At 38.7% G+C, this 23,205-nt stretch overlaps 1 protein-coding gene across 4 annotated transcripts; it reads left to right on the top strand.

Annotated features, from left to right (window-relative positions):
- Window positions 1–1,575: 1,575 nt before the first annotated feature.
- On the top strand, window positions 1,576–12,132 carry LOC127934764 (ras and EF-hand domain-containing protein-like). Of its 4 annotated transcripts, XM_052532346.1 has the most exons (18): window positions 1,580–2,114; window positions 2,673–2,825; window positions 4,245–4,335; window positions 4,949–5,044; window positions 5,146–5,226; window positions 6,271–6,386; window positions 6,536–6,598; window positions 6,674–6,755; window positions 6,920–6,990; window positions 7,109–7,289; window positions 7,367–7,465; window positions 7,688–7,832; window positions 7,930–8,011; window positions 9,102–9,216; window positions 9,293–9,406; window positions 9,477–9,553; window positions 10,479–10,558; window positions 11,280–12,132. In XM_052532346.1, the coding sequence occupies exons 1-17, from the start codon at window positions 1,804–1,806 to the stop codon at window positions 10,507–10,509; spliced, it is 1,908 nt and encodes a 635-aa protein (XP_052388306.1). In that variant the 5' UTR covers window positions 1,580–1,803; the 3' UTR covers window positions 10,510–10,558; window positions 11,280–12,132. The 4 variants fall into 4 exon arrangements, with proteins under 4 accessions (XP_052388305.1, XP_052388306.1, XP_052388307.1 ...); XM_052532345.1 differs by lacking the exons at window positions 10,479–10,558; window positions 11,280–12,132 and adding an exon at window positions 9,634–10,073 and having other exon boundaries at window positions 1,576–2,114; window positions 5,149–5,226; XM_052532347.1 differs by lacking the exon at window positions 10,479–10,558.
- Window positions 12,133–23,205: the final 11,073 nt, after the last annotated feature.

Here is a 23,205-nt window from a genome sequence, read left to right as displayed (position 1 = left end):
TCTATGGAATAGCTCTATAAAACATGGAAACCCAATGTGTGTGTGTGTGTGTGTGTGTGTGTGCTTAATTAACCATATTTTGGGGACAAACTTGTACCCAAAAGTGAACAAAACCTGATAAAATCACCAAAAACCTCCACTTGGGGACAAACTGTTATAAAAATAAAGTAAAAAAAGTGTTTTTTTTTTTTTTTTTTATGTGAAAATGCAGAACGTTTTCTTTGAGGGGGTGGGTTTATGTTAAAAATTGTATAACTATCTGTTTATACAAACAATAGAAGTCTAGTAGCTAATGTCCCCATTTACACCAGTAAACGTGTGTACTGTATGTGTAGTAGCCTATCACTATATATCAGAATCACGTTTATTTTCCAAGTACTGTAGGCTATGTATAAATGTACGAATAATTTGTCTTGGTAAATATAAAGCTTACCACTACCACGCAAAGGGTCAGCTAGGAATTTGTAAGCAAATTATTAGGTTTCATAGGTTCTCTTTTTTTTCTCTCTTTAGCGCCTCAACAAGAGATTTGCGCTATCTGCTCACAGAAACTCTTCATTTAGCTTTTATAATGTTTCCACCGTGTGGCCATTGTTGGTATACGACACTGTCATCTTGCTTATATTTCACCAGCCGCTCATCTTGCTTCTTTCAGGTTCCATCAAGTGTCAAACAGTAGGTGACATAGTTACATCAACACGATGCTCATATCCACCTACGGTAACGTAAATAATAAGGTTCCTCTCAGTTAATGTGCGATTGTAACAAAGTATCTGACGCAGGTTAAAGTTAGCCATGACTAAATCTTGTAAACGCTTGAGATAGTCCAAGACTTAGGTCTAGGTGTGGTGTATGCTGTTTGCACAGTGACACAATCAAAGAGAGATGAGGAAAAGAATGTCTTTGGGATATTTGTTTACTATTTTAGTTTGCTTTCAAATATTTGTAAAGTAATTTCTTTACTTGTATTATGGCAATCTGTGTGCAGTAAGTTTGCATTGTATGGAAGACGAGTTTACAGCTTAGCTACAATATGTGGCGTGAAGTCGTGAACATTACCAAACAAAGGCAGGCTTTAATGTCCCTCAGCAGACAAAGACCAGTCCGCGCCGGGAAAGGAAATAAAAGTGCCCGCGCGACGACGCATTGTACGATTTGTTTTGTCTTAGTTAAGATCTAAAGATCTAATATCTTTTAAATAATTTTATTGTAATCGTTACTTCATTCATATTCTATTCGAAAAAGTCCTTGAGGCGCAGTGAAATCTGGCAGTAGACTACATAAGCAATAAAGACTAACATTATAAGTAGGCTACATTATTATCTTTTCCTTGCTTTTTTATTTATTCTTCCCCTCCTTATCCATTATTATACTACACAACTGTATTCATTTTTGATTAATAGAAAACCCGAATAAAATGACATCACAAATGTGGTTTAGTCCGCCCAGTCTGCCAAGTGTTTATGCTTTTGGGAAACTCTTTCCAACACGCCTACCTCTATCACTATCCAATGACACACTTGGAGATAATGAGCGATCATCCAATCATGCCTTTATCTAACCTTTCTGCTTTTTTTTTTTTTTTTTTTTTCATAGTGAAATTTCTGCGCACCTGTTGGCGATGTAGCTACATGTTAGATCACGAATCTTGAGCTATCATTCTTCTTAACACTTTCATCTTCTCCTTTCATTTTTTTAATCACTTTTCACGTTTTCATCACTTTTTAACACTTTTGCGGAGCGTTATCGTTGTACACAGGTGTATTTTGGGGAACCGTTTGTTTGTCCTCGTTTAGTGAAAATATGAACCATTCTGATCTTCAGAGACTTTTTGCAGTATATGATGGGAATAAATTAGGAAGAGTCAAATACGAGGACTTCACCAGTGTTTGCCAAGAGCTTAATGTGCCTGCGGACGAGATCAGGACTTTATTCAACAAGTTTGATCTGGACGGGGACGGATATATTAATTTCAGCGACTTTTCATCAAGTTTTCAGGAAGTTTCCGAAGCCCTCAATTTGACTTTGTTGGGAAACAGTTTGCAAATTCATAGAAGCGCTTGGGAAGAGTTTGAAAACAAATTAGACGGAGATGTGGCCTTTTATTTGGGAAGGTATGTTTAAATTTAAGTTCAAATTCACATTTACTGACAAAAGAGAAGCCAGTGTACATGGGTTGATAATAATATTAATAAGGATTTCCAAGATGATAGTCTAGTTTTAATATGGGCTACTTTATAATATATTATTAGGCTACGTTTTAAATCATTTTCATGAAGTTATCAAAGATTTTCAAGGTAAATTTACATTTATTTTTGTTATTAATATCAAATTTTCTTAGGGTTACTGAATTTAGCTTAAACTTGCCTTAGGCTAAATAAAATTGACGAATCAAGCTCCTTTATTTTAACGTTTTTGTACTTAACCATGTTTTTGGGCCTTTTAAAAAATGTTTGTGTGTGTATAAAATAATATGCCAACCTTTTTCCTCAAATTCAGACAAATTTAGTATTTACCCACTTAAACATTTTTTTAACCTTAAAAACAAGAAAATCTAAATGTTTGTCTGTATTTTGTCAAAATCATGTCAAATATCTGCCTAACTGAATTATTTTTTTATTTTTTATCCAGCCACATATATACTTGGATTGTTTTTGTGTATGTGTCTGCAGGCAGTGGGATGAATTGAAGGAGTTGTATGAACAGATCCACTCCACATCAGATGAGCTTGTACTGCAGCAATATGAGGATCTCATCAAGGCTCTTGTGGCTGAGAGCAAAGAGCACAGGATGGAGAGTGAACAACTTGAGACTAGTCTACGAAGGTGAGAGGAGTATTTCCAGGATTCAGCTGGGATGCTTTGGTGAATCACTATTTACAACAGCTGGTATGGCTTTTTCAGATTTTCTTGACCAGCTGAGATGTTTTGAAGGACAAAAACTGCACCTTGATATAATGTCATGCACTTTTATATCTATGAAAGAACGAAGTCAAAGAATTAAGGCAGTTTTAATGGCAAAATTCGAATATTTTTTTTTTGTTTTTTGTTTTTTTTAAAGGTGCTGTATGTAGGATTGACACAGAGTGGTTGAACCAGGTATTGCAGTCCAAAATCAAATTATTGGAGAGGGATTTATTTCTTCCACCCAGCCCCTCCTCCTCAGACATGCACATGCAGGTTACCATAATGAAGACACCATTGAAGACCCCAAAAGGAACGAGTGCACTTGACCATGAATGAAGTGCACTGTGTTTTCCATCAACTAGCAACCTGTCTGTGCCGAAATACAATTGGCTAAATTTGCAATATGCGGGTTTCACAAACCAAAACAGGGACTGACATTCTTGCCCTGAATGCACATTTTCAAAGGAGAATGACTGACTGTAGCACTGTTTTTCAGATAAAAAAGTATGTTAACCTGGCATGTTTCTTAAATATCGGCAAACATATTATGGTATTTTTATACTTTAGTAAAGGTCAAATACTTGCATACAGCACCTTTAACCATTTTAATTATCAGATTATTTATTTTAAAGTTTTTCAGCTTCCTTGGATGTTTTCAGGGTTTCTGGTGCGATTGAGACTTATTACAGTATTGAATACAGTATTGCAGTGTGCACAAAAAGATTCAATTTCAGATGAATTAACCCTAATTAATATAATTGAATTTCCTGTTTAGTACATTTGTATGGTGGATGGGAGAAATGGCCTGCTTTTTCTGTCAGGGAGTTGTTTTCTTTTTCTGTTAAGTGTTTAATGGATTCAGGTATAAAGCTTTCATTGTTGAAATGAAAAGTTCTGCCATTTCTCAGGAAGGAAGACATTTAAAAATTAGGCTAAAGTTAAAAAACTTTATGTGGTTCTGTAAGTATGGATACAGTTTGAGTGCTCCGTTTTCCCAGTGAGACACATTCCAGGCCTTTTACTGTGTGCTTGGAGCGGTTTGTTTCACCTCAGGTCCACCTTTCAAAGTCCTACCTTTGTTCGTTCCTCCCTTCCCTTTCGTCAGAGGTTTCCTCAACTGCACGATAAGACTGTGTAGCTTAAAGTAGTATTTTATCCCTCCAGTAGTTGCTCCTCGGGGAACATTTCTTTTAAGAGCTGGATGTAGGTGCACCTGGATGAATTAAAGGGTGTCCTAAGACCAAGGCTGGTTGTTTCAAACTGCTTTCTGGGTAAAACGACATTAAAGGTGCTGTTTGGTTCTGAAAGGCTATGCCTTTTGCTTTTTGATGTCGACAGGACAGAGGAACTGACCAGCAGTCAGTTAACAGAGATGGAGGAGGACTTGCAGCAGCAACTGGCCCACACAGAAGAAAGGGTCCGGGAAGAGGTGAGAAGGCAGACAAGTTTGTGTAGTGATTAGAATTGTGAATTGGCACATCTGTGTACATTTATTGAATATTAAAAGTTAAGATTAATGCAAAAGTAGGCAGTAATTTTCTACATCTCTTGATAATATACGTTTAAGTATTACAGATCCATGTGTATTTAACGTTATAGTTATTTTAATAATATATAGCCCATGTGTACTTCATCAGTTTTTTTATCATTTTTTTTTTATTTACTTTTTTATAGTTCAACTTCAGCTTTTTCAATGACCAAATTGTTTTAGTATTTATTCTATTTTAGTAGTTAAGCATAACACCGATACAAGACAGCTTAACATGCTTAAACATGTTTACATTTGTGCATGTATTCATGCACATTTTCAGTGTGTGCCATTATGCATGTAATTCTGTCTTGGTAAATGAAAATATGGATTTCAGGTGCTGCTTTTTACTCCGTGGTTCACCTTTATTCTTGTAGCCCAGTGAGATGTTTTTTAACCAGAAGGCCAACCTGACTCTGTGTGCACAAAGGCTTTTCTATGAGAGCTAGTAAATGCCTCTTTATTAGGCCTGTGCATATAAGGAAAACACTCTTCTTGGGTTTCATGGATATAGGAGCGAAAGAAATTGGACGAATCCATTGCTATGCTCCAAATCAAGCATGAGAATGAACTGGCAGATCTGCACACAACAATAGAGAGGCTCACAAAGGTGAACAAATGATGTGGGATTCTTATTTTAATGCCTTTTACATGTGGGTTTGTCTCTATTTTTGTTGCTTTCAATGTGTTGCTTACATTCTCAAATTTTAGCAGTATCAAGAGGAGTTGAAATTAAACTGCCCCAGGGAAGATGACATCAAATTGAGAGCACAGATTAGAGATCTGATGCAGGTATGAATCTGATATTCCTTTACAGCATGCAGTGACCTTTAAATTGTTTGAACAGAAGGGGAATGTCTGAACAAATGGCAGTTTTTTTCTTGAAATTATAGTTTATCCCACAATGAAAATAAATTCACCCCTAAAGGTATACTAGAATTGTACGACTGACTTCTGTGGATGCAAGGTAATTTATTTAGAGAAGTGTCTCTCACTAGGGTCCAATGCTTTGTTCCCCAAATTCTTCAAGATCTCAAGTTTTGTGGAGGTGAACTATCACAAAGACCGACATGGTAACTTCTAATGGGGCATTCAATACTTTTCAGCTAAAAACAGAAAACTGCATGTGTTTTGACCATTCATTAACGTGACCACAGTGTTTTGGGAGGGCTGAAAATGAAAACTTTTGAAAATGGGATAATTTGTGAAAAGTGTTGTGTGTGTGTGTGTATTATGTATTAAGTCTATAGGTTTGTGTGCAGGCGCATAGTGTTTTGCAAAGAGACATTGCCAGCTACTTAATTCAGAATGAAGGCTGGCACTAAAGATTTGTGTTCCTGCAGTATCTGTCGTGCTAGACACTGATTTGCTGTGTGGGAGGAAGAATACGAATGTGTAGTCTGGAGAAAGATGTGACTTGTGGGATTCATGCAAAAAATTATCTGAAAAAAGTGAAATTAAATTTTAGGATACGTAATGTTATGTTTATTGCACAACAAAAATAAATGGTCTACATGTGCATGGTTGAATATTTTCAGTGGGGAATGGAAAAAAGCAATTTTGCCTTCGTCTGCTGCGAAAAATGCAGAAAGGTGAGCTGAAGCTTAATGTTTGTGTGGGAATTGGCAAAAATAGTCCATGTATATAGCATATAGTGCAACAGGAATGAAAAATCTACATGGATCTCTCTATCTGCAGGCAGGAACAGGAAGAAATAACTTGTTTAGTTGGAGTGGCATTGAAAAATCGATCCCGTGGAGACCTCTAATTGGCACACTTGCAATGCATAGTGAAACATTTGTGATCTTATCAGCTTTCATTTGTGTTCCTCTGCAGGAGAATGAGGAGCTGAGAAGTTCTCTTATGAAAGCCCAGATAAACGTCTCCATTCTCAAGCTTGAGTTGGACAGGTTGAAGAATGCCTTCACTGAACAGAAACTCCAACACAAGAGGTGAGAACACTGATGCTTCAGTTAATTTAAGCTGTTTGTGTAAATGTGAATGCTGCAATTGGTTCTTAAACACCGCCTCCTCCAATGTGACTTGAGAAGTGATTTAAGAAAAACCGCTTAATGTGATTTATTTTTCTTCTCTGAGAAAGCGATGACCTTAAGAAGATGGTGATGGAGTACCAGTCTTATTCCAACCAAATAGAATCCCTCCAGTAAGTTAATTCAGTCATTCACTGTAAGAGTCAAATTAATCACAGTATTCTAATGATGACTTGTCTTCACATCAGGGAAATTAATAAAACGTTATATGTCAGCAATGATGGGTTATGCTCTGCACTGAGCCAGGATAATGCCTCTATGAAAAGACTGGTAGCTATTTCAGTTTTTTTTTTTTTTTTTTATTAACTTGGAACTGCGTTCATTGCAGCCATGATCAAACATTTGAATTTCCATTGTAAAGAAAAACACCATTGTTTCTGGAATTAATTTGACTGTATACCATAATCCTCATTAAAATGTCTGCTCTTCTGTAGCTTTCACCAAAAAATGAAATTCCTTCTAGGATGATTAAACCACTTCGACAGAGTACAATGAATCAGAGCGGGTAATTATACCATTTGTTTACTTGGTATTTGTTGCAGTTGTACCTTGACTGAAAAATATACAGCGTAAAATCAAGATTATTTCTTAAGGCCTGTATATATTATATTATTTTGTTTAAGTTTTACTGAAGAGGATACTATGGCCCTGGTGAAGTTCTGGGCTGATAAGTATTTGGATAGTGGCGTGTCCATTCAGACAGACACCGAGCCGATGTCGGGCAGCAATTATGACAGTGACGACAGCCATAATTCAGTGGAAACCATGCATCATACTAGTTACTCTATTCCATCTGAGTTGAAGGTAAGGCTTTAGTTTGCACATTTACAGGTGTATATCTGTATATTTCATTGCTGGGTTAAATAACTAATGTCTTGTAGGTGTCCGAGGAGAAGTCTGAAGCTTTGGGAACTGTAGCTCGTAGCACAGCTGGCTCAATATCCTCATTTCGGCGGCGGTTGTCTGCTTTTCCTGTCAAGGTAGTTGTTGGAACTCTTGTTTACACACTAGATATTCTAGAAACCATAAATGCCAAAGTAGCTTTTGAGAAAAGTGAAAAGCTTCAAGCAGTAGCTTGCCTTAGTTTTTCACAGGCAGACATTTAAAATGAATCTTTAACTAGTTTTTGCAAGCACCGAAATATTTTCCTTAAGGTTGAAAACCACTTTGATGGACTGCCTCTTGACAATTGTTCTCTAAAGCAAATTGAAGAAGACTTGCATGACACTGAAGATCTTGCTCCAGCGTACCGTCTGGTGTTGGCTGGAGATGCGGGGTCAGGAAAATCCAGCTTTTTGCTACGATTGAGTCTCAATGAATTTAGAGGAGATATACAAAGCACTCTTGGTGAGAAAATACAATAGTGTCAATTTTGAATGTGCTTTGTTGCCATATTAAAATAGTAAGATTGAGAAACCAAATAGCTCAAAGTTCATTCTTACAGGTGTTGATTTTCAAATCAAGAAGATGCTTGTAGATGGAGAGAAAACAAACCTTCAGATCTGGGACACTGCTGGACAGGAAAGGTACAGTTATGTTTTACTTAGGAACCAAGTGTAGACCAGCTTTGCTTGATATTAATCTTCATTAGTGGGATCATGCTTTGCTTTTATAGAAAATTATCTTTTTTGTTGTATTCATAGACTTGTGTGTATGAGCAAGGATACATTCAATTGATATAGATATTTATAGTGTTACAGAATTTACAAATAAAAACTGTCCTTTTGAACTTCATATTCGGCACAACTGATTTTAAAAGTTTCTTGCACACCAATTAGGCATATTAGAATGATTTCTGAAAGCTCGTGTGACAATGAAAACTGGAGGAATGACTGCTGAAATTTTTTAACAATGCGCAGCCTAGGTGGGCATTAACTTAAACAGGAAAGGTGTTTACAGTAAATGCTCTAATGGAATATGAGCAGGCATGCAGGTCTTTGTTTTAAACATTTAAGTTCACACACAAAAAAAAAAATGGCACATGGCCAAACCCCCTCATGAAAGAAGAAAACAGTCGTGTTTACAACTGTGAGCGCTTGATCAGGATCAACCAAAAGCTGGATTCTCAAAAGTATGTAAAATGTATTTAAAGTTTGCGGCACAGAATCCTTCAAATACGTCCCAGAGCTTTACACTACGGTATGTTATTGTGGCAATATTTCCACGCCCCAAAAAGTGCTGCCGAACGAAACGAACTGTAATTGGTTGTTTGACACGTCAGTCAAACTGCCTCATGGGTGGGCCTTGGCCAAAGAAAGCTGCCATGAATACCAGACCTTCAGTCTGGGTACACGAGACCACTTGATATGTAACATTATTAATGAATCTGAGGTGTGTGTGCGTGTATAGATGTAGATATAGAAAGATATACATATAGATAGATAGATAACTGTAGATTGAAAGTCTCTTAGCCTCCCCAAGGCTGTTTATTTGATCAAAAATGCAGTAAAAATGGCAATACTGTGAAGTATTACAATTTAAAATGACTTCTATTTTAAGGAATTTCCTGTGACGGCAAAGCTGAATTTTTCGATGTCCATTTTTTTTGCATTAGTGTGTTGACATTAACATAAAGGTAACCATTAGCATGGGTACAAACTAGTTAGTTTTCCACAGGTTCCGCAGCATTGCCAGGTCATATTTTCGCAAAGCACATGGAGTGCTACTGTTGTACGATGTCACATCTGAGAGCAGTTTCCTGAATGTTCGTGAATGGGTGGAACAGATTTGGGTACAGTGACACATTTCGGTGAGTTTATTTTCTTTGTATCATTTGTAGACTGAATCCTTTAAACTTTGCCTCACAGGAGTCAACAAATGAAGACATCCCAATGTGCATAATAGGGAACAAGGTAGATTTGAGGGAAGAGAGGCCAGAGGGAAGTTGTGTGAGTACGTTCCACGGGGAAAAGCTTGCTATGGTGAGTCGTAGATTTGTATGGGAGTAGTGTAATATCCATCATGTCAGTCCTAATTTGCTGTATATTATAGGCTTATAATGCCCTGTTCTGCGAAGCAAGTGCTAAAGAGGGGACAAATGTCATTGAGGCCGTTTTACATTTAGCAAGGTAAGATGACACCAGTTTTTGCTTATTCTAACACACACATGAAGTGGTTTCAGGCTTTAAATGTCTTCAAATAACCACAGAAAAGTCAAGAAACATGCAAAACTGGGGCGGAGGTCAGGGTCACAGGTTAAGCTGAGTTGTCTTAAACGGAAGACGAAGCCGAGCAACTGCTGTGGAGTCTAAACATGCAGAGATCTGGTGTATTTATTTATTTTAAATGCTTTTTAAAAAGAAGAAAATTATGCTTTTGGTAGAAAATATTTTTGTTTTTTTTAGGTAGTCACTTAAGCAGAGTTTTTTTATTTATTTTTTATTTTTTTTACATTTCTGGATGTTTCATGTGTCCTTGGTGTTTTTAGGCTCACTGATCAAATGTACACTTTTTCAATTATCAAATTCACTTCAGTGTTAATTTAAATAATTACTTTTTCATAATTTACTATTATTGAAGGATGTTCCTGTAAATGTTTCTCATGATGTTAAATAAAAGTTTTAGATCTGATTTAAAGTGTAAATCAAAGGTCTGCAAGTCATTTATCTGTTGTAATCTGCAGGGGAAAAGAGGTTTTCTAGCATTAGCATTCATGTTATTGAAAAAAAATAAATTAAACTGAGCTACTGTATTCAATTAAGTAAAAGGTGAATGAGATTTAAAAATACAAGCGTACGTAATAGCATGGATTGATTTTGTGGGTTTGGTATTCTTGATTTTTACACTGTAAATGCTGATCAAGAAAAAGAAGACCTGTACACATGCATTAGTTCTGGCCCTCGAATCTGATTGCATCATATCACCAGATTCAGGGACAGAATCTGTGATCCTCCTTCAACATATCACACCAACTGGTTAGGGCAACAATAGATTTATCAGCTGCCATATTAGATCCTCTGTACAGTTGAGTCACAGTTCAGTGTGTGTGTACAGGAGTGTGAGAGAGTGGAGGAGGACAGAGTAATGCTCATACCCAGGAAACCGAACCCCGGAGTGCCAGAGTAATTGTTTGGGTTAGTATTCAAATTCAGATGTACATTTTCGTGAGTAGATCTAATACCCAACTTAAATCAAATTGGACCTCATTTATTTAATGCTTTTTCCTGGCTTTCCTTATTGTGAATGATTCATAAGTGCAGGTTATTTTAAAGAATAATAATAATGTGTTTTTATACTCTTATCCAGTGTAATAATATATCAGTTTGCATAGTAAAACAGGATAGTTTTAGTCAATAGCTGTGTAAAAATTGTTTTAGAAAAATGGCATGTAATCAAACAATTCCTGGTGTGTATAAAATTCATGATAAAAAATAATGTTTTACTCAAATGAGGGATGAGAACCAAAAATAAAGTTAATTTTAAGGATGTAGTAAATATGGGCATGTTTTTTATTGTATTTATATTAAAAAAGAAATCTATATTTTTGTCAACAAATACAATATAAACCATTTGATTTCTTGTTACCTTTATTATATTTCTGCACGTTTCGGAGGCAATTTTTCATAACTAATATTTTACCATAATGATGTGATGGCTGTTTCCTTAGATTCCAGCCTAATTTCATCACTGCACATGTCATACAGCAGAAGGCAAAACAAAACTCAAACATATTAATACTCGTGTTTTATTGCAAATATTTGAAACCCATTTGCCTTGCGGTGTGCCACCTATAGAACCGCCCATATAGCTGCTCTTTAAACACTTCATTGCATTTTTTTTTTCTCCCTTTGTAAGACTTAATTTACAAGTGGGTTGAGAGAGTTAGTTCCGTGTGGACAGGACCACAGATGTGACCAAACTGCCCAAGGCCACCACCAGACCCCCAAGCAGAAACTCCCAAGAAATTCCCTGAAACCAGATCAGACAATGGCAGCACTTGGACGCCAGCTCTGGAACCTTCAAAAGGACTTTCCCACCAATTTTATTCTCTTCACTAGGTGATAATGAGTCACTTACAAACAGCTTCTTTTCGGGGGGAGGTGTCAGAAATGGTGCTATGTTTTCGCCGAACACTTGAGCTGGTTTAGCTTGCCAATTCTGGGTCTCATTTCTGCACTTGCTAACTTTGACCAACAGATGGTGCCATTTCACTGTTTGCAAGTTGAACCATGGTTTCGCTGGCTGACTATCGTGTGTGTGTGTGTGTGTGTGTGTAGATGTATGTGTATATATAATGTGTTTGTGTGTGTGTGTAATAAAGAGTTTGATTATTAATTTCTAAAACAGGATAAAGTGGTTTTGCTTTTGTTTTCTTTTAACCTTTTTATTTGACATTGCTGCACCTGTTAAGTTTTTGGTTATTGTGTACTTGTAGATTATACTGTACATTCAGTTGGCCTCAATGTTATAAGTGTTTGGGAATATTGTATGTGTCTGAATCACTAGGAGCATTTTATATTCATTACTACTTTAACACCATGCAGATTTTGAATGTGAAGTCTTCATGTTTTCCTTCAGAATATACACACATAAGTATAAAGCAGCACATGTATTACCACTTTCCTTCCCATGCCATCTCTGACTCTGTGAACCGAATTCGAATTTTGCAATGAGTTCCCTCCTGAGGGAATGTTTGCTTTTTGTCCTGCCATCCAGACGGGCTGTCATTATAGCAACAGCAGATATTTTAGTTTTGTCTAGACAAGGCTCAGTCTTCACCATGAGCACTTTGGGTCAAAGCAGTTTGAGTGGACCTGAGGTCAATCACAAAATCACTCATCAGCAGGCTCCGATACAATCTGTGGAATGTCTTTGCTTCATTTTTGTTTCTTATTATCCCAAATTTGACATCTATTTGTGTGTGTGTGTGTATGTATTGTAATATTTGGAAGATATATATTCTACACTAATATATGATAGTGAAGTGCATATTGCATTTTGGCTTTCATGGAGCTGCATGTTGTGCAACTTTATAATAAAAAAAAAATTAGATATGACATTTAGTCAAATTTGTACAGAATGGGTCATGATTCTTCATAATTGTGAATGAAGTTAGTAGTTCTGATTATTGCTTGTTAAATGTCAAACAGCCACAGTGTATACAGTGCTGATTCACTTGATTACTGGAAGGCTAGAGTGTGTGTCTGTAACTTGGTGTCCGTGTACTGGCTCCAGACAACTCTAATCTTGGTGGCTGCTCTGAGGATTTGAGGCGTGACGCAACAAGTTTTGGTTCTGTGGATTGTAACACAGCACAAAACTCTCATTTTCTGATATTATAAGACTCTATCTGTAGAAACAAATATTGTTTGGATGCACTCTTACTGGCTATCTGAGTGGAATTTCTCAGGGCTGGATTTCACTTTTTTCTTGAGTTTGTGTCGCATATTCAATCAGTCCAGTCAGTGAACTGTGATATGTCCTTGAAATGCGAACACATTAGAAATACATTTAAAATGTCTTAAATAGGCTAAATAGATCCATAATGATAAATGACACTGTTCCAGTTAGGCCAGGTTTTTCACACCGGTCTGTTGATCTGTAAATAGCTGCTAATGGGATTTTCTGTTGCCAGCTCACGTGAAATTTAGATGTGTTCAGGAGATACGGTTACGCCTCTCACCTTAGTGGACGGCTCCAGTTTCAAAGCCTTCTTCAGGGTCTCCATGGCCTCCTCATACTCACCCTTGTCCGATAAAAGCTGCAGATGCATTTGTTTTAATTGCAACCATGAGAAAAAAAGTACAATCCAGATGGAAAGTATAAACAACCTATGAACAATCTCAATGCCTAGTTTGTTGAATAATATTCACCCATACCTTCCCTTTCCTGAATAACACTTTGACATTCTGGGCATCCAGAAACGGCACATCTCGAATGGTGTGCAGAGCCTTGTCAGATTGTCCAAGCTTCAGCTGTGCTGCTGCCAGGTTATTCAGACATTTTACCCGTAGTCATTCACCTCCTCGTCTTCCTCCTCTGATGCGCACCTTAGACTGTCTGTAAGAGGACACAGTTATACTCACACTGTGGTAATGTAACACCAAAGAAAATGATAAACACAGTTAAAAATGTGTTTGCTTATGGATCAATCCAGTGTAAACGGCATTATGCATTAGTTCTGCCCCTCGGATCTGATTGGTCAAGCAGTGTTCCAACAGCACTGACTTTTCAGTGTTTGTTCCAGAGAAACACTTGGTCTGTGCATTTGTGGGAGGGATTTCACAGTAGAAAAAACTGAGTTCAGTTGCTGTCTTAGTTTAATCAAATTGGCTGTACAAGTCTCTGTCTTTTGAGTGTTTCAATGAATGATTCACTTAACCGATTTATTAAAACTACTACTGGTTCATTCATCTGAATATAAACACCAATGTGATGTGGGGGAAAGATCTGCTGCTGAAATTTAAGAGCAAAAGCACAATGAATGAGTTTTTGCATTTAAAATGTGAAGTGCAAGGCATGAAAAAAAGTGTTTTTAGAAAGTCTGTCATGTTTATATCGGAAAGTAATGGAAAAGCAACGCAATGGGATGCAAGTTGCAAGTTGCAAGATGCAAAGTTGTGTGCGAGTGCTCCCTTAGTCCCGTAGAGCTTCCTAATGTATATATTTCTGTTTATGGGTTAGGGATTGCTGATTGCAAATATGTCCAGCAACATTTTGTTTTCAATATCATCTGGTGCAAGAGTGATTTTGTGTCTGTCTGCTACAAGACCTTTTGTCAAAATAATTTTGTTTATTACTATTTAGCTGCTAATGAGACAAATATATGGATGTAGAAAAATATTGCATAGTAAATGAAGGAGAGTCTAATATGTGACGCTTGAGTGGTCAGTGGAGACTGTGGCGATGTGGAGGTCACTTCTACATACAGTATGTGGTCATTATCAGTGTCTGTTATACAAAGCGGTGCTTTGCACTTTACTGTCTCATTACTGTCAAATGTTCCTCTCAAGATGGGCCAGGCCTTTCAGCAATTACCATGATCAAGGAGGTGGAAATACATGTAGATTTATTACGTTTGATTAGTATAGGGTTTAATAAGAGCGTTACTCGGGGTGGTCACAGCTTGCAGACATGGCTGAGCATTCTGATGACATGAATATTGATTAAATTGATGAGCTGCTAGACCTAGATAGGATTGAGAGCTGGTTTAGGGCTCTCCTCCATCGCCATTGAATGATTTATTAGATATCATGAAGCCAATAGAAAGATGGCAATAAAACACATACACAGCAATGAAGCACCATACATTCACAAGATACGATCTATCTGTCTAATATCTATCTGTCTGTCCATCTATCCGTCCAATAGATATCTATCTCTCTCAAATCTCTCTTGGGTTTAGTTTCTCCCTGATTCCTGGCTGTTTTTATTCTGTACTGTAGCAACTTCAATTAGTGTTAGACAGGATTGGAGATGTTGGCAGTTTGTGGAAACTATTTTTATTCCCTCTCTCTTCTTCTAAAGTATATCTCCTTTCGAGTAAGTCTGTTATTTTTGTGCTGCGGTACTGTGGTTGTTTTTTGTTTGAGAGAAGGAAAGTGAGAGAGAGCGGAAGGGTAGAGCTGCTGTTTTGAACGCTGACTGCCTGCTGTCTGTTGAGAGGCAAAGGGCTCGTATCCATTGTGTGTGTGCTGTCTTCACTTTGCCCAGATCTGAATTCTAGTACTGGCAGAGGGCTCTTTAGAAGACCATCTGCTCCGTCGGACTGAGGTTTGTGTCAAAATAAAGCTGTATTCTTTCAGTGGTCTTTAGGATGGTAAATGAATGGAAATGATGGAAAAACTTTGCCTGTTTTTCTGGTTAAAATCGTTTTTCAGTGAGATTCTCCGAGCATTGTTGTGAAAACACTGTAAAAAGCTATCACACACCACACACTGAGACACAAAACTCAACTCTTCCTCTTCTGGAAAGAACAGAGGAGGGAGAGTTGGGGTAGATTCATGGTTCAAAAATGTTTTTGAGCAGCTTAATTTAGATTTTGCCATACAAAATTTAAATAACAATTTAGAATGAGATCTAAATCAATCTAATAAAGATAAAAAATAATAAATTTTATTATGGCCATACTATAAATTCCAGTGACGAATACCTGAAAACTCAGCCCATCACAAATAGCAAACATCCCTCTTTCTCTCTGATTGACTGTTTGATTCATCACTTCTGTCTCATCTCTTAGCACAGCAATACTTCCATCAATATTTATCATCCAAGGAAGTTTCAAAACAGTCTCTTGCGAGATCTGTTTCATGCTTTGTGATATGCTACTTGGAGAGCTCACTTCCCATCCACACATGGTAATATGTAACTCCATTGATTTTATTTTCTACTTCTCTCTGCCTACATAACACTTGCTGGAAAAGGCATCATGAACTTGTTCAGGCTGACAGAGACATTTCAGGAGCTGAACAGGAGGATCCCTGGGGTCCATGTGATATAACACCTTTCTCACACAACCTTATCTAGCCTTATTACTCTCAGTACTCGGTCACATGACCACACATAAATCAATAGCCTGGCAAATAAAATGCCTGACCCTGAGTCGATTCCACTGTGCACATTTATTAAATGTGTCCTCATGAGATAAAACAAAATCAAGCCTGGTGTGAAAGTTTCTAACCTGCTAGACTGACACAGTTTGACTTTCTTCAGTTCAAACATTCATGTTTGTACAGCTGGAGGTTTCCAGTAAAGTGTCAGTAAAGAGCGTTAATATCTGAGTCAGCTGGTGAGCTGAAATAAATCCAAGGCCTCTTCAATGCAACTAGATAGCATGTTTTGTGCAACTTAATGAGATGCACAATGCACACACACAATTGGACTATTATCAGAATCAAAGTGAATGGTAAAAAATATTAACATTCTGTAAAACATGTTAATTAATCAGTAATAAAAATAAAAAAAATTAAGCAGCACAAATGTTTACAACATGTTTTAAATTAAGAAAGTTTGATCCGCAAATCAGCATAATGATTTCTGAAGCATCATATGACAATGAAGACTGAACATGATGATGCATGATGATGCTGAACATTTATATTTGCCATAACAGGACCAAATAAAATTGTAAAATATATAGAACTTTAAAAAAAATATATATTACAAAATCTGTAGCGTTCGATGTTAAAAGATTACAAGTTCATTTTTAAATTATCTATCTATCTATCTATCTATCTATCTATCTATCTATCTATCTATCTATCTATCTATCTATCTATTAAATAAAATTTAATACATTTGTATTAAAGTATTTATTTGAAGATTGGTATGTTTCTTTGTATTTTAGTTATCCGTTATGTGTACTGTATTTTACATTTAATGTTTAGTTACCCTGATGGTGTTTTGTTTTTGTATGGTAACACTGTGCTTTGTCTGTATCTGTTTATGTGAGTCATAGTTCATAGAGTTCCAGTTTTGGTGAACTTTAATTCATATTTGTGGCCTTCTGTTTCACAACCTGTATAATTCAGTGTAATTTAAAGTACAGAGCAGATCTGTGTAGTTAAGTTGGTACATTAAAAAGGCACCAGTTGACAAAATATATAATTATTAATTGTAAAATATAGTCATCATAATGCCTGAAATTTTTTTGTCACCAATATCTGGCAAAAAAAGCGGCTACTATTTTAATGTAAATTTAACAGGATTTTACAGAGCAGCTTTGTGTGTGTTAATTTTTATTTGTTAATGTACAGGTTATGTGTGTGTGTGTGTGTGTGTGTGTGTGTGTGTGTGTGAGAGAGAGAGAGAGAGATAGTTAGTCTGTGGATGCATGCCAAGATGCTGTTCAGGGTCCATTTAATCAGTTAATCTATCACTTTGGATAGGAATTGATTGGAAGGAAGGACAGAAGGAAAAATGTTAGGTAAATATTTGATCAATTTTCCATGATCCTTGACAGCTGTTGCTGAAAGTTTAAATCACTGGTTGAGGAAATGCTCTTATATATATAGCTTAAGACACACAATAAATGTCTGTTTGTACGTACTGAGATTCACCAATCACAAAAGAGGAAGCGTGTGTCATTTAAATCCTTATCAGTATGTTTTGTCATCATAAAAACCAGAAAATTACTTTGGAAGGAAGGGGAACACAACTGCAGCTATTCACCAGGCGAAGTCAAACCTCAGGCACAGAAACATCATTGGTATTGTGCAATCGGGAAGAGGAGGCCTCGGCCTTGGAGAGATTTGACCATTGTGGCATAGGGCAGCTCCATCTCAGCGTCGACGCACCTCCTTAGCCCCTTTCACACTGCCATTCCGGCAAATACACAGGTAAAGTGTTCCTGCAATTGTTCCCGGGTCGCTAGATTTTGCACTTTCACACTGCCAGTGATGACCCAGTATATGTGCGTGCTTTCACACACAACCCTTGAAGATCCCGTAACGACACGTGACATCAGCGCGTGACATGTAATGTACGAGTCGAAAACGCCAGGCACATTATACTTTCACTGAAGCAAGCAAATGATCTCTGCGTCAGTGCGGAAAGTTAGTAACTAACTGATCTCTGCTTCATTACAGTTTGCACATATGTTTTCGTCGCAAACATTGATCTTCCTTCAAAACAGCCGTTCAAAGAGTCGCGTGATAACGCGCGTCATCACTTCGACAAGGAATTAGATCTGGCTTTTGTTCACAGAGCGCTCGTCCCGGGTCGAACCCCGCAATGTTACTAGGTCCCTGACCCGGGTTCAATGCGGTAATCAATCCCGGGACGTGGTTGCTTTCACACAGAAGGCGAGCTGGCAATGTTCCGGAAATATTGCGGGTCCGACGTGCAGTGTGAAAGGGGCTCTTGACAACCAGTCGTCGGCGCTGAGCTGGAGCTGGCAACGAGGTGTGCAATGTCTGTCTCACAAGCCAGGCAAGGACAGTGGGTGAGATGGGAGGGAATTGATGGATATGGAAGCATTTCATATCAGCTTCATCCTGCATGCTCTGTACGACATCTTGTCTTCTCCATCAAACCTCCAACACATTTTTTTTGGCTGCAAGACAAGCTTGCCACAAGGCCATTATACCTGGTGGCATAATCATGTCCTGAAATTCCTAGCAGCAACCTTAGAAGTTAGACAGATAAAGAGTAATGCCCTGCCTTCTACATCAGTCCATCCTTCATTTGCAAGGCAGTTCATCCGAGAAGGTGTAAAGACAGCTAAAGCCCATATACCATTGGACATCGGCCAGCTCGGAGAGGCTCGTGATTGGAAGTTGGCAGCAGATCTGAGCCAAAGGCTCTGCTTATCTTCAGAAATCACCATAATGAACCTCAGGCCAGACCTTGTGCTCTGGTCCTTCTCACTCCACACTGTGTACATCATAGAGCTTACCATTCCTTGAGAGGCTGCTGTAGAGGAGGCATTTGAGTGCAAGGGACTTAAGTACACAGAGCCCAGTGGAAATTGGCTTTTGTAGGCAAGTCAACCATCAGGCTGCTTAAGGAATTGGGAGTGCGAGGCCAAACTCTATGATAAACCATCAAAGCCCTCTTCAGGTAAGGCAGAAGAAGCAAGTCGATGGCTATGGGTGAAAAGGAGAGAATCCACCTGCGACCCTAATAACACCTATACCCGTAAGGGGGGCACACCTGGGACACCACGTGTTGCCGATGAGCCCTCTGGAGGTGTCGTTGGCTTATCATTGAAATGCCAGAAAAGGAGGGTGCCCACCTGATGACCTCAATGAAGCTAAAAAACCCATCTACCCTTTCTAATCTCAGTCAACAGGACCAGTAGTCATTACAAAGAGGAAACCACTTTGAGGAATGCATTGTTACTACTCATACCTCAGGTTATTTTAATAGGGTTTTTTTAAAACATAACTGAGTCCTACTATTAATAATATTTTATTTCCATCTGTATTTTGAAATAAAGTCAATAACAATTTTTATGTATGTGCTATTCAAGCAGATTATAACAATACCACTTCTAAGGTTCAGCTCATATGTCTGCCCTGAATGGTCTGTCTGTCCTGAACTGTCTATCGGTCCTGAACAGTCTGTCTGTCCTGTCATGAACATGGAGATTGTTCCCTCATCCCTAGCGTTCCCTGTGCTGGAAGTCACACTTTGGTGTATGTGGGCAGCATAGACCAACCCCAAAACCCAAAACTGTCATGAACTCCCACCCACCCTCCTTCTCCTATCACCTTTTCATCAGTCTTCACCAACACCTCTGCTGCCCCCCTTCATCTCACCCTCAGCCCATTATCTGTGATGTGGTTCTGCCAGCCCCCATCAGCGTCGTGGCTGGAGGATACCATATTTTTGTCTCCAGCCTCCGAGTTCCAGACTCCGCCTTGGCCTGTTGACCCAGCGGCTCCACCATGGCTCCTAGCTCCTTAACCTCCTCTTTGCCGTGGCCCATTAGTCCACCTACTTCTCCGGGCTCCCTTGTCCCTCCATCTCTGCCTTGGTCAGTTGTCAACCTGCCATCACCTTAGGACTCCACTCCTCTGGCTGCGCCTTGACGATCCGTTCCACAGGTTCCGTTGGGCTCCTCCCTCCCTTAAGCTCTACCTTGGTCCTCTGTCACTCCAGTTCCATCGGGGCCTTCTGGAACCCCACCTTTGCCTTGGTCACCTGAGCCATCTGCTCCACCTTGGCCCTCTGGATCCTTCCCATTGCCCTGGCTCATCTGCTCTCTGTTTCCACCCCAGGCTCTTCTCCCACCTGCTCTGCCACTGTCAGTCGGCCCCCTGGAGTCATCAGCCATTCCTCCACCATGGCTCCTCACTTTTGTTTCCTAAGTTAGGCACCTTTTGATACAATGGATCTGACAAAGAGACAAGAAACACTATATCTTGGCCAGACTGTGTTGGTTTTATTTTGTTTTAATTCGGCAGTCTTGATTTTGATTATCCACTGTAGACATTCTAATGATTATAAGTAACTTTGCAACATGTCAACAGTAGAGTATTAGTAGACTGTCTGCTTAATATCTGCTAAAATTATATTAGCATTATTATTACTTATTCTACACACCTTAACCCTAACTTTACAGTCTACTAATACTCTAATAGAAGTTAGTTAACATGTAGTTGCAAAGCAGTGTTTTGTCTGTTTTCCTCCCCCCACGTGCTCCATGATTAGTTTATGCCCCTATTTGGTCCTTCACATTCCTGTCCTTATGATAATTTGGTCCAGATTTTCCTCCAGTGTGTTCATTTGATCCCAGGTGTGTCCCTTTAGTTGCTGTGTATTTAAGCCCTGTGTTTCCTGAGTCCTCATGCTGTCTTAAACATCTACTCCTCGTGCGGCATTTGTGTCTCCTGACTCCACTGTGTTTTCTTCAGTTCGGATATAATAAAGACTGTTAACATTGCAACACCTTTATCTCCACGCTCCTTCGTTCCTGGTAGCGGTTCCCTTTTGGGGCACCATGTCGGATCAGGCAGTGCGTGGCGCCATTGTGGAGCAGGCAGCCTGGGGAGCCATGGCAGATCGGGGAACTCAGGAGGCCATGGTGGGTCAGGGGACTCGGGGGGGCCATGGCGGAGCAGACAGTTCAGGAGGCCATGGCAGAGAAGCCTCCAAGGCTGTGTCCCCATCAAAATTGCAGGCATCTTGGCTGTAACAGGGTCATGAGTGTTCTCTGGAGGCCAGATGCTTTCGTCAACAAAAATTATGAATACATTTCGTCATCAACTAACCTTTATCACGTGTTGGTAATGAGATTGACTAAAATTAGACATAAATAGTCATGGATAATTCTGACTGGCTAAAATTCTCAGACCCTTAGTTGACTGAATCTTGACTAGACTAAAAAGAGTATTAACATGACCAAAACTAATACAAACTAAAATGACAGCTTCACACAAAGACTAGACTAAAATTAAAACAGGCCACCAGAAACAACACTACTCTAGAGGATGCTTTCATTGAGCGGGCTCTGTAGGGTGTTTTCAAGGAGTGAGATCTGGAGGGCAATCAGGAGGCATGAGCACAGGAGTGAGCTCTGGACTGGATTATGGGACAGGAGTCCTCACTGGGCTAAACTCGGGGACTGGGGCACTTTCTGGACTAAACTCTGTGATTGGAACCCTCCCTGGGCTAAACTTGGGGACTGGAGCCCTCTCTGAGCTAAAATCAAGAACAGGAGCAGCCTTCACAGGAGTGAACTCTGGGACTGGAGCCGACACTGGATTGAATTCTGGGGCTGGAACTGACACTAGAGAGCTTTGGGGATAGAGCCATAAAATTAGAGCAAGCTCTCGTGCGAAAAGAGGGCTCTGAGCCATCCATTTCTCCTCTTCTGATTATGGGTGAATAGGGCTGCTGTTTGGGTCAGTAGCAGCCGGTGGACCTGCGTGAGCCAAGGCCGGCAGGTTTGACTTCGTGGCAGCCAGCGGGCTTGACAACTGTGCAGAGAAGCATGTGGCACAGGGGAAAAATGGGAAAACAAAAGAAAACACTTTCATAAGCAGAAAACGAACACAGGGAAAGGGGCGCTGCTTACGGTTTTGGTTACTATTTTCCCTGTTTAGTTAATTTGATTGCAGGTGTGTCCCGTTAGTTGCTGTGTATTTAAGCCCTGTGTTTCCCTGAGTTCGTTGTGCTGTCTTAAACGTCTACTCCTTGTGCTGCGTGTGTCTTCTGACTCCCCTGTGTTTTCTCCAGTTCGGATATAAAAAAAAGACTGTGAATATGTGACAGTGAACCATGCTGGCCAAATCTAGCTAAAGATCTAGTGTTCACCTCCCCTTGTTCCTCAAGAGGTCAAAATATAATCATTATATAGCATGGCTCCATGCTGGAACAGAGCACTATGGGATAACATACATTGTACTGTAGTAAACCTATCTTGCACTGTAGATTAACATGAAATAAACCACTCCTGATACCACACCCAACCACTTCCCTCTCTGCAGAAAGAAACAGCCTTGCAGCACATTTGTATTAGTTTCTCTGGCCTTGAGTCTTATTTGCTACGGCTAGTCTTTTGTCTAGATTGATTATTTGACATTGCAAGTTATGCAATAAGTAAAACAAACTATGCAATGAAAAGAGAAGCTCATTGACACATTGGCATTTTGACATTTCTTTTTCTCTTTTTCAGTGACTATTTCTTTGTGTGTAAGTGAGTGTGTATGTTATTTTTGTGTTGTTGTTAAAGAAGGATCAGGTAACTGGAAAGAGTCCATCACCTGTAATCACAACCCTTGCAGTGGCATGACTCACTCATGCCCATAATAGTTACTGGACACATTACAGAACAGCACATGCTTTTTTATGCACTGTAGAAAGAGTGTGTGCCATATTAAAACACGTAAAAAAAATCAAGTCAAATGGTATTTAATTAAGTTTTTAATTTTAATAACAAAATAAATATTAGTAATATAAAGAAATGTGTAAATATTGCACAGAACATCTTACATTTTATATGATCTTGTACTTTAACTGTGATGGCTTTATTAAACCCCTTCCATAGAAAGCTGCTGAGCATATTTTAAAGTTATTTGATAGTAGGGTGGCACAATTAACCAAAATAAAATCACTTGTGATTTGTTGTGAAATTGAAATGAGAAACACTTATAAACAAACCAGTTGTTGTCATAAAATAAGTTTTGGCCTCCTTTTGGTATTCTGCCAAAAAAAGTTCAAAGGTTTAACATTTGGAAATTAAAAATGAATTAAAATAAGAAAGACATAATAAACAGTATTGTAATTTTACAGTAAAGTACTAAAATAGTAATATTTATTATTTTGTTTCATATTT

The sequence above is a fragment of the Carassius gibelio genome, chromosome A18 (assembly GCF_023724105.1).
Source record: "Carassius gibelio isolate Cgi1373 ecotype wild population from Czech Republic chromosome A18, carGib1.2-hapl.c, whole genome shotgun sequence".
NCBI classification, from domain to species: Eukaryota; Metazoa; Chordata; class Actinopteri; order Cypriniformes; family Cyprinidae; genus Carassius; species Carassius gibelio.
This window is presented reverse-complemented; position numbering and strand designations above follow the sequence as displayed.